General features: G+C 44.1%; 1 protein-coding gene across 1 annotated transcript; it reads left to right on the top strand.

Annotated features, from left to right (window-relative positions):
* Window positions 1-736: 736 nt before the first annotated feature.
* LOC311494332 (protein Wnt-2b-A) lies at window positions 737-10,008 on the top strand (the record flags this gene model as incomplete). The annotated part of the gene is made up of 5 exons (XM_084553325.1): window positions 737-918; window positions 3,543-3,763; window positions 6,599-6,876; window positions 7,474-7,738; window positions 9,779-10,008. 5 exons carry the CDS (start codon window positions 737-739, stop codon window positions 10,006-10,008), a joined length of 1,176 nt encoding a protein of 391 aa, XP_084409451.1.
* Between the last annotated feature and the right edge of the window lie 1,369 nt (window positions 10,009-11,377).

The following is an 11,377-nucleotide window of genomic DNA, read 5'->3' as shown; positions in this document are numbered from 1 at the left end:
TAATGGTAAGTCTATTAATGATAAGAACTTCTATCTGTGGTTATACACAAACTGTACATAATACGGTTGTCTCCACATCAATAGCATCTTTCCAGCACCACACACACACACACACACCTTTCCCCATCCATCTCTTTTTAATATCTCCTTGCTAGTCAAACTCTGTAACCCCTGTCTCTGCCCAATGAGCGAGAGGAGCTGTCAGCAACGAACCCTCCCTCATCCCCAACCCCCCCTCTCCCTCTCTCCCTCTCTCTCTCTCTCTCAGCTCGGACTCTGTCCACCGTGCACTAATAAAGGAGAGGTCCGGCGTGAGCATCTGATCCAGCAGAGAGCCACACAGCCGACAGAACCGCTGCCAGTCTCGCATCCAACAACCCCTTGACTCCAGTCGTGATTCGGACCTTATTTCTGCCTCTGCACTGGGCGAAACCTAAGGATAAGTGTTTGGGGGAACCGACTGCAGACACTTGTTGCTCGCCTCGTCAGGTAAACCTCCTCCAGAAGAGCCAGAAGAGAGTCTGGTGCGCACATGGCACCGAAAACGCGCTCCTCACTCTGCTGACAGCCGCGCAACATGGAGCCACACACTGGATAATGAGGCCTACCTGTATGGGTGCTTAACTAAGGCTAGATCTGACAATCTCTACAGAAGTTAGGACATTTCTTCAGATTTATTTTATATTTTTTTTATATCTCTGTTACGTTTGGGGGCTAAAATAAAAGAGGGAAAGCCATGCTGGGGTTCAAGAGGATTCTCAGCCTGCGGGCAGCACGGATTCAGCGCTGTGGATCGCAGGGAGCCAAACTCCCACCTCGATCCTCTTCATGCCAGAGCCCCGGTGCCAGTTCGAGGATTTATTGTGCGTGTCTGTTGCTGCTGCTACTCGTTACACCTCGGGTGGACACTTCATGGTGGTGAGTCTTCATCCATCTCTCTCTCTCTCTCTCTCTCACACACACACACACACACACACACACAGGCCTACCTGCGTGCCACCGTGATTTCCTGAAGCAGCCCATTTTATTTCAGATAAAAATCATACATGGATTTACATACGTTTTTAAAAAAAACATATATATACATATTATATTAAAGTAATTATTATTATGCAAATTTAATTGTTCTAACTCTACAGTAAAGATAAGGAAATGGCACAAAAATGTAACATTCCTCACTGAAGCGAAGCTGGGACTCCTGCCTAGTTTTGGGTGTTTCGTTTGAAACTTGAAGGATTCAAACTGCCAGCAACTTTTGATGACTACATTAATAACTCCCCTTTTTTTTATTTATTTTTTAACAAAAACACACTTCATTCAATTAATCAGACAGATAAGGCCACCGTGAGGGTAGTTTAAGTGTGGGAATAAAGAGCATTTCTCATCAATGTTGCTGCGTAAAAGTGGTGCCAACTTCATTAGTCTTTTTCTCATTTCTACATTTATTTATTTTGTTTTGCGAATAATTTCAGTGCATCGGGATTTATTAAAGAGTCTTTATGCTGTTGCTTGTAATTATCATGCAAGGACTGCAAAGAAAAGTGTTTTTCTGTCATTATAATTTAATTAAATTGACTCGCTCCTAAAAATCAGCAAAAAAAAAAAAAAAAAAAAAAAGCGAGCGGTTGGAGGTTAAACGAACATAAATTTCGAGTTTGTGAATGAGATTGGTCTAAAATGCATTTTCTCCAGTGTCAGTTTGTTGGCCTGCCACGGCGAGCAATAATAATAGAGCGATAAATGTAATTTATGTCGGCGCTGTTGGCCGAGCCCGCGTTCGGCTCAGCTGGAGCCCGCTTTCGACGAGGCAGCGCGTTCATTAATTCACCAGGTACCCCTCACTGACTCACTCGCAAATGACTTCACTAAGAAACAGCCCTAAAGCAGCCATCTAGAGCATTAGGTGAGAGGTTGAAAATATCTCTGCGCAGTAAGTGAAAATGTCCATGTGTGTGTGTGTGTGTGTGTGTGTTTATAGGAGGTGTCTGTGTGTGGGCGGGTATGTGGCTGATGGAATGCCTCATAGTTCGTGGAGATTGAAAGCAGTTATGGGGAGTAGTGGGGAGAGAGTGTGTGTAGAGGCTTTGACGGGGCATTACTGGCTTTGAGGGGAATTTAGTGTAAAGGAGATACACTACTTAGACGAGTCTAACTGTTCCTCAAATGTTCTGTGGGCAGATGGTGAAGATGTGGGCTTTAACACCTCAGGGTGGGGTGTTATAGCACCTTAGGGAAACAGGTATATGGCCTAATTAATATAAAACATAAATATTGTTTAAATAACTGTATTACACGTGAAATAATGAACCCACTTTATTGATGAGGGTGATCGAAATAATGAGTGCCGACATTCATCCCTTGTTTGACTTACGCTTCTCATTGCGTCTTAATTTATTCGTGAATTTGCACATCAGTGCCAGATGATGTCTTCCCAATGGAAATGACCAGATCATTAAACGTTTCCGTGCTTCTCGTGTGATCAAGTGAGATACATGATGAAACAACAAGAAGCCAGTGGCTGCGCAGCAAATAGCAAAGAGTTCAGTGTCCCTATTTGTCTCCCACTTGTCTTCCTCCGGGGCTTTTCAGCACGTTGTTTTAGGCCCGTGGATAATGATTTACCATCCTATAAAATCTTCCAGTCCTCCTTACTCTCAGAAAGAGAGAGAGAGAGAGAGGGAGAAACAGAGAGAGAGAGCGAGAGAGAGAGACAAAATTACGTGTGAATTGCTGCTCTGGCACTTTTCTTTGATGAGCACTCTGTTCTTTTTCCTCCTCTCTAATCCCACTCTGGGGAGTACACCGTCTCCAGTCTCCATCCTCTCGCCCGGCCTCATAAAACACGACCACACAGCTACACGCTCCCCGGCCTCCCCTGCCTGACCCGCCAAAACCCTGCAGCCACCAAGATGCAAGAGGTCCCGCGCACATAAGAGGCGCATCGGCGGTCCGAGTTTATTTTGGGCAAGCTCAACGCTGCATTTATCTTAACAGGACTCTGTAAAAGTCGGTTTTATTAGGGCGGGGAGGAAGATTGGAAGAAGCACGCAGGATAACCGTAAGATGAGAGCAATCAGGAAAAAGACAGAGAGGAGTTAAGTGAGTAAATGGGGTTTTAGTCTGACAGGGTTATTGGAGGCCCCAGCCTTCTTGCTCTGATTTGTGACAACATGATTTTGACGATCCCATTGGGAAACATTTAAACACACATACACATGCAGGTCTTGTGGGGAGAGGTTAAGTGCTTATTTATTTGGAGAGTGGAGTAAATGGTTTCCACTCCCCTCCTACTCGCAAACCTTAAACTGTTAAGTGTAGTGAACTCTGACTCACAGAGGACTGTTACTGCGGCTCTCCTTCATGCCACTCACCACCAAGAAGTGTCTGTCCACTTGTGGGATACACTTCTATAAGGGCACCTACGATCAGTTGCAATACACCACCAACAACTGCTGACCACTGACTCCTGCGCATAATCCTTCATTACGATTGTCCATTCACTTTAAAGCCGCCACTTTTCTTGTGCTTTTCGCCATCATCAGGTACATCGGTGCGCTAGGGGCCCGTGTAATCTGTGACAACATCCCCGGCCTGGTGAACAAGCAGCGCCAACTGTGCCAGCGCCATCCTGACATAATGCAGGCCATCGGTGAAGGCACCAAGGAGTGGATCAGAGAGTGCCAGCACCAGTTCAGACACCATCGATGGAACTGCAGCACACTCGACCGGGACCACACAGTCTTTGGACGCGTCTTGCTACGAAGTAAGTCCTTGCCTGTCTGATAACTGATTATGTGCATAGAAGAGCATAGAGAGGGACCCTGAACGTGAGCTACATCCATTACTGCTGGATCCATCTCCTTCCTCATTCTCACTTTTCTGGTTCACTCTTGCTTCCTTATCTCTCCTTTCTCCTCTCTGTCCTTTTTCTCCCCTCGCTCTGTTCTTTCTCCGATCACTCTTTCTCCTACAGTACGTATGCTGGTGCTCCGTGTTTATAGTCACTAATGGACTGTTGTAATGCCTTATGCCTCGTCAATAAACACACAGCCTTCAAGACGTGGGCTTGTCGTCATTTTGTTTTTTTCCACTCCTGCCAGGCCTCTCGCTTTGTAAGACAGTCATGCATATACACGCATACACTCAGGCGGACATGCATGTTCACATACATATTCCCCCCCGGTCTTTACGGCCGGTGCATGTATAAACCCCTTCTCACGATGAATTTTAGGGGTCAGTCTGAATCATGACCATTTGTTAACTCTGCAATAAATATACCTGACAGCCAGCCTGCACTGCGTTGGTCTTTCAGTCATCTGGATTAAATAATAAATAAATTATACTTTTCTTTTGCAATGATGCAGAAGTGGGAAGTGGTAGATCATTCCTGTTTTGCTTTCTGAATGCACAACGTGTCTGCAGCACTGCACCTGCAAGCCACCGATGAACATGTGTACCCATGATGCTGAATTACGAACACCATTAATGCTTTTAGCACCGTACTGCATTAGATTTGTGCAAGGCATGCTACTAAATGCTTCTTTTGCAGCAGTTCATTGTATCTGGATACGGGTTGCATAAAAAGGTGTTTGAATCCACAAACTTTGCTTCTGACGTCACTGACTTTCCAGGGCTTGTTATTGTGCCTCTTCCAGCCATCCGAAGCATGTGTGGGGGCCGACGATGCATGGAAAAAAGTAGCAGATATGGAGATACAGCCTCTGTGTGTGTGTATGGGGTAGAGAGGAATAAACAGTAATGTAGATGTAAATATTTAGAGAGATATTCTCACTGTCAGACAAACAGCGCAGGTTTGAAAGATGACCAGCAATGCCCTCCTCGGTACTCTCCCACACACTCCCCTCGGCGCCCAATGCTTCCATCTCTTCACCTCACAGATGAAATGGGACACTCCACCGAGAGGGTGGATCACACAAACTCTCCTGACCCAGGCCGGTTCTGGTTTGCGGAGCGAAGGCGTACCCTTTTTTCCAGAGACAAAAGTGTCCCACCATTAGTCATTTATAATCAGTAATATGTAAGCAAGCTTTGTGATATTATTTGAAGTGCTGGTCCTTGAGTATCTCATCCTTCTACTCCACATTTCAGAAGAAAATATTGCTTCACTTAACGTATGAAGTTATAGTCAATGCAAGTTTTAAATTCAAACTGGAATTCATAAAATGAGTGTGTTATTGATTTAACCAAGCCTGCAGACAGGCAGACAGCAAATTGTTTCAGCCCTGTGTTAGTATGCAGAAGTGTACAGCCATTTCGTGCAGCACACACACACACACACACACACATCCGAACATTGCCTCTGTTGGAGATGTTGTTGACGTGGCCAAACAATAATGAGACTGTCGGGGAACAGAGCCGCTTAAGTGCATCATGAGTCGTCAGGATCAAAGCTGAATTTGCTTAGAAAACGACTGCAGTGCATTTACTGAATAACTGCATATGCTGAGGTGACACGTTGGCCGAAGGGTGGTGCTAAAGGAAGAGCTCAAGCGGGACAATGCAATACAAACGCTTCATCATCTGGAGAGCATGAATGTGCCAAGAAGATTTGATTAGATTTTATATTTATTGATATAACTCATGATTTATATTATATCATTGGTGTTGACGCTTGTTGATTAGAAGGTAAATATGTGCCTTGCTGGTTGCACAAGAAGTATTCATGCTCTGGGAACCATGAATATCCAGATTTAACAGAAATTCGGCTAATAATCTTTGGGATGATTGTCATGTTTCAAAGCATTGGTTCCAGATGGTCGCTCAGGGGCCAGGTTGCAGTCAAGATTATTACGAGACTTTATTAAATTGCATGGCTGATTACTGACTGATTAAATATCTTGCTCTGGGCACACTAAGAGACCAAACAATCAATTGACTGGGCCATATACAAATGGACATGCTTGTTTGTAGTTTACAAGCTGCAAATTCTGTAGAGAACTTCCCAGAAATTTCTTCTGCTTGACAGAAATGTCAGCTGTAAGTCATTTATGTTTACTAGGCCAGATTGGTCAACATAAATGCTTATGCTTCTTGCTGCCATGTAGTTGTTTTTTTTTTTTTCCATTTCCAAGGGTGCTGTAGAAAAGCAACTGTGACCAAAAACTATATCCAATTCTCTGTGTATGTCCGTATTATAGATGGATCATATTCTAAGAAACTAAAGAGACCAGAAAAGAACAGATGAGCACAGCAATGGTAGATAATGTTGTCATGACATCACCCTGGCGCTGATTAATGGGGTATCACTGTGTCTGTATTTAAACAATTTATGTGAGCAGAGGACAGCCCCGCAGCTAGGATTATTTCCATGATAATATTTAAACAGAGCTGGTCTATACTCCACATTAGGCCTGATATGCCCCGTCAGCTGCACCTTCATGTCCTGATGGCTCACGCCCAGGCCTTGTCATGGCATTATGTGTATCGGGGAATGCATGATAACATGTGCAGCACACGTGAAAGCCTTGGGCTCGTATCACGCCATACTACTGTAAGGTGTTATTCTAACTTGTACATAGGTCCAACCGAGGTTTCTATTTTATTTTTGTGCTTTTCTCTCTCTGTCTCTACTTCTCAGGCAGCCGTGAAGCCGCATTCGTCTATGCCATCTCCTCAGCGGGAGTGGTGTACGCGCTTACCCGAGCCTGCAGCCAGGGAGAGCTGAAGACGTGCAACTGTGACCCGCACAAACGTGGAAGATCCAGCGATCAGAGAGGAGAGTTCGACTGGGGCGGCTGCAGTGATAATATCAACTACGGGATCAAGTTCGCCAAAGCCTTCATAGATGCCAAAGAGAGAACTGTCCGAGATGCTCGGGCTCTCATGAACCTCCACAACAACCGCTGCGGAAGAACAGTAAGTGTGTGATTATTACGCACCGAAGGATTCACAAGTATACAAGCAGTTTCATGAGTTGATTCACAAAATTATGAAAAAAACAAACTACTCAGAGACATAGAGTAGAAAGCTGAAGATGTGCTATTTTGATTTGTTTGTGTCTTCTCAACAATGTAGCTAAACTGTCCACTTACGCCCACATCTGGCTGAGATTCAACCTTAGTGCAATGACCAACAATGAAAACAACAAATTCATTCTTAGAAATGAATTTGGAGTGACTACCACAATAGTGGTTATGTTGGCTTGAATTCATTTGAACTTGATTTTGAGTCCGAGTGCAGGTACAACCTTTTATTAATGTGCTCTTCTTTAAACAGGTACAATTCTTAAATATAGATGTTAACGTTATATGTCAATGGGATAGCCATGCTGACATGGAGCAGATAAACCACCTGCACAACTATATACCCCAAATAAGAAGATGTGTTTTTACATAATTAGGGTAAAACAACCCTTTAAAAATGCCGTCCACTAACGCTGCATTTTCAGAGCATGTAAATTAAAATTTTAGTGATGGCTGGAGCAACCTCAACAGTCCCTATTTCTTCATTTAGGCAGTGAAGCGTTTCATGAAGCTGGAGTGTAAATGTCACGGAGTGAGCGGCTCGTGCACGCTGCGGACATGTTGGATGGCCATGTCGGACTTCAGGAAGACCGGGGACTACCTGAGGAGGAAATACAACGGCGCAATTGAGGTGACGATGAATCAGGATGGGACAGGCTTCGCTGTAGCTAACAAAGCCTTCAGGAAGGCCACCAAAAACGACCTGGTCTACTTTGAGAACTCTCCGGATTATTGCCTGCAAGACAAAGCGGCAGGTAAGACAGAAGAAGGAGACAAGAAGGCCGAAGGACAGAGAAGCAGATTCTCATGGTTGTTGATGGATTGCCCCGATTGTGTTGTGTGCATGTTGTGTGTATTTTCATGCTTGACAAGTGTGTTTGTGTGTGTGAATGTCGGCGTATGTGTGTGTAATGGTAGTCAGATAACACAGCAGGCCTCCTGTGTGATGTCTGTGGAAGCTAATATCCTTGTACCCTGGGGACTCGGATGCTCTGTGACCACCTGACCTCTGTCGGTCTCTGTCAACACACACACATAAACACACAAGGCGACGGTCAGGGGATGTCTTGATCAACCTTTACACAACGCACCTCATCACTGAATACTGTTTCTCACCGGCTGATTGATGGATTAAACTCGATCGGACACATTGTTTGGGATATCAACACCTGCATCATTAAGAAGCTCTGTCCCGTTGTTTCTTGCTCCCTTTGTTCGCTTCTCCCTTCGTCCCCTCATCCATCCTCCCCCTCTTTCTCACCTTCCCAGTGGAATCCACAGCCTAGGGACACAAGCAGCCAATTTAAAAAAAAAAAAAAAAAAAAAAAAAATCACTTCTTTATGTCTGTCACTGTCTCTCTCCCTCTGTCTGAACTAAGCGTAGCTGGAGGGCAGAGAGGGCCTCAGAGTGTGAGAGCCTGTCTGTCTGTCACGCTCCACTGTCCATTTAACCCTCACACACACACACACACACAAACACACACACACATAGAGTGGCTTCAAAGGGAGCAGTGGCTTGGGAAAGGCAGTGTAACTATAGGCCACTCTACCAACACTGCATAGTTGTGTGTGTGGGTCTGTTGTTCTATGGGCAGCTTGTTGTGATAGGTAGCAGTTCAAACAGGGAGCTTCTCACACCAAACATGAGCCCTAATCTCTGTGGGGATGACATTCACATAAGACACAGACAATATGCCACGGCATTAGGTAATGGCCAGATTGCTAAACACGACAATATATTCAGGACCAGTGACTACCATGTTACAGTGATCCAACATCAAACCAAACAGAGCTAGTGAACTGAATAATGCTAATGACTCAATGTCATGCTAATGCTGCAATCATGCAACCAGCAACAAAAGTCACAAAAAGGTAAATTCTTTGTCCTGGCATAGCCACACTCGGCTCTTATGAAAATATATGAATGTGGTAAGACGGCATTTGGATTTCATTATGTGACGTGTTTCAACCATTAATGCGAACACAATTATTGGATAGTCCCTTTTGGCGCAACAAATTCCGCTCCATGCCGCCAAGATGACATTCGCGACCTACGTAGCTGTAACTTTTCTGTCCATCACCACATAAAGCCCGTCCAAACGATTTGATTGGCCCCGTACATCTTTGCGAGAGCATAATCAGACAAACTTAAAAAAAATTTTAAAGTCTTGCCTGGTTTCCAGGCTACCAAATTCATTGGACATTTGAAATAAAATAAAATAAAAATGAAGCAAGCTCAAAGTAGTGCATCACACCAGTCCGGGAGTAAAATTAAAAATTAAAAATGCCCAGTAGCTTGTTGCTTTTTTCGCCGCTAGCATGAACACCATTGAAGGTTCCTATATTTAGTGATCTTAGCTGCCTTTAATTAACACATAGTTCAAGTGTAGTAGAAATTGTAATGTCTGAGATGACAGACATGTCAGAGATGTCTTGCTTGGTGAAAATAAATATGGGCGTATCAACAAATCTGCACAATTGGATTTGTAGTATGCAATGTAGATATGTTCTGCTTGCATATGATTACAAAAACAATGTTAATAGAACTGTAGTAGATATGATTAACTCAGGAACATTTAATGTGAAATTGCACTGGGTTACAAATACTGGGTAATAGGTAGCCCTGGATTCAGCCTAACCTAAAGAATATTTTCATCATCAATTGGTCTATAAAAGTGAATAATGTTCATGACATTTTCTCTAAAAAACCCTCAAAAGAAATTGGCAGACTCAGAAACATAAAAGCTTCAGTTTCAGTCATTTACATTCTAACTCTTTTATACTCTTTCGTGCAGGTTCCCTGGGCACGGCCGGACGAGTCTGCAATAAGACGTCCCGAGGCACGGACGGCTGTGAGGTCATGTGCTGTGGGCGTGGCTACGACACCACGAGAGTCAAGCAAATCACCAAGTGCGAGTGCAAGTTCAAATGGTGCTGCGCTGTGGAGTGCAAGGACTGTGAGGAAGCTGTGGACATACACACGTGCAAGGCCCCCAAACGAGCAGAATGGTTGGACCAGACCTGAGGACGCACCCCGTCCGCTCCCCGTAAACGCAACCCCACCCCTTTCCCCTTTTTGCACTGTGGAAGATGGAATTCTGGGAAAGTTAGTCCAAAAGTGCTCTGCGTCTCCGCCCTCCTCTTCCCCCACCTCGACTCACTGCATGGCTTTTCTACCTGTCTCTGTGAAAGCACTAGAATTCAGTACCCATCAATATGAATCAATACCCATTAGCCCCTGTTTGTGAATGGCCCTGCGACTGAACTGCTGGGATCAGATGAACAGTGATACCAGTGATACCACCTTGGGGGTTCGGGTGGATTAAGCATTTATTGAAGATTCAGTCCAAGTGGTCTTTTTTTTTCCCCCTAGCGCGTTGTTCTGGGTGAAAGATGGTTTGCTGCTTTCATGATGCTTTAAAGACAATTTTTACATTAACTGAGCCTTCAAACGTATCCAGTATTATAACAACTTCATATACTCACATAATTTTGTTTCATTTTTTGGGGGAAATACACTTTTATCTACCAAAAAGAACACTTGGTTGGAGTTTGGGAAGTGGCTTGGTATGTGCAATTTGAGAAGTGGACATCTAAGTCCCAGCAGAGGACTACCAGAGGACAGGGAGATGGACACAAGGTGAATAAATGGACGGATGAGTCATTGGAACTTTGAATGAAACTGTAAAAAAAAAAAAAAAAAAAAAAAAAAAAAAGAGAGAAAGAAAGAAAAAAAAGCTGTTTAAAAGTGATTTATTTAAATTGTGAAGTGTTGTTTCATTTCTCATCCGTGGATGAGACTGCACTACATTGGCTGCCACTAGGAGAGAGAGGAGCACTCCTATTACTGTGATTATACAGCGTACTCTAGTTTTCATTAAGACGACAAGCTGCTGCTGAGACGAAGACACAGGAATCGAAGGCCTTGATGGTCATTCAGTCGTACGTAACCACAACATCGGACGGATTTCACTTCTCTGCTCTCCAACTTGCTTGTATAACATTGTGTATATTGCCTTATCTAAACAGATGTTCATATGAAATATATGGTACATTAGTATGACACTGGGATCATTGTTTTTTGTTCAGGTGAACAAACGAGGACAACTCAAGTGACTTGCTATTACTAGCGCAACGCCGCTGTTCCTTCTCAGTATGAGCTGAGAGACACTGGTTCACTAATAATACAATATATGTCAGCAACAAAGGCTGATTCTGTGTGGATTGGGGTGGGGTCTGTTATATCAGTCGAGGGGAGGGAAGTGTTTGATTAAAGGCCCAGCCTAAACCCCAACCCCTGCTGGCCCTATCCCCACCCCTCGCTATGTGGAATTCCAGGTGGGTCCCAGGCTAATGACTAGATGGCTGTAATTACCCGGGGCTGTTGATAGCTG

The sequence above is a fragment of the Chelon labrosus genome (assembly GCF_963514085.1).
Source record: "Chelon labrosus genome assembly, chromosome: 10".
NCBI classification, from domain to species: Eukaryota; Metazoa; Chordata; class Actinopteri; order Mugiliformes; family Mugilidae; genus Chelon; species Chelon labrosus.
This window is presented reverse-complemented; position numbering and strand designations above follow the sequence as displayed.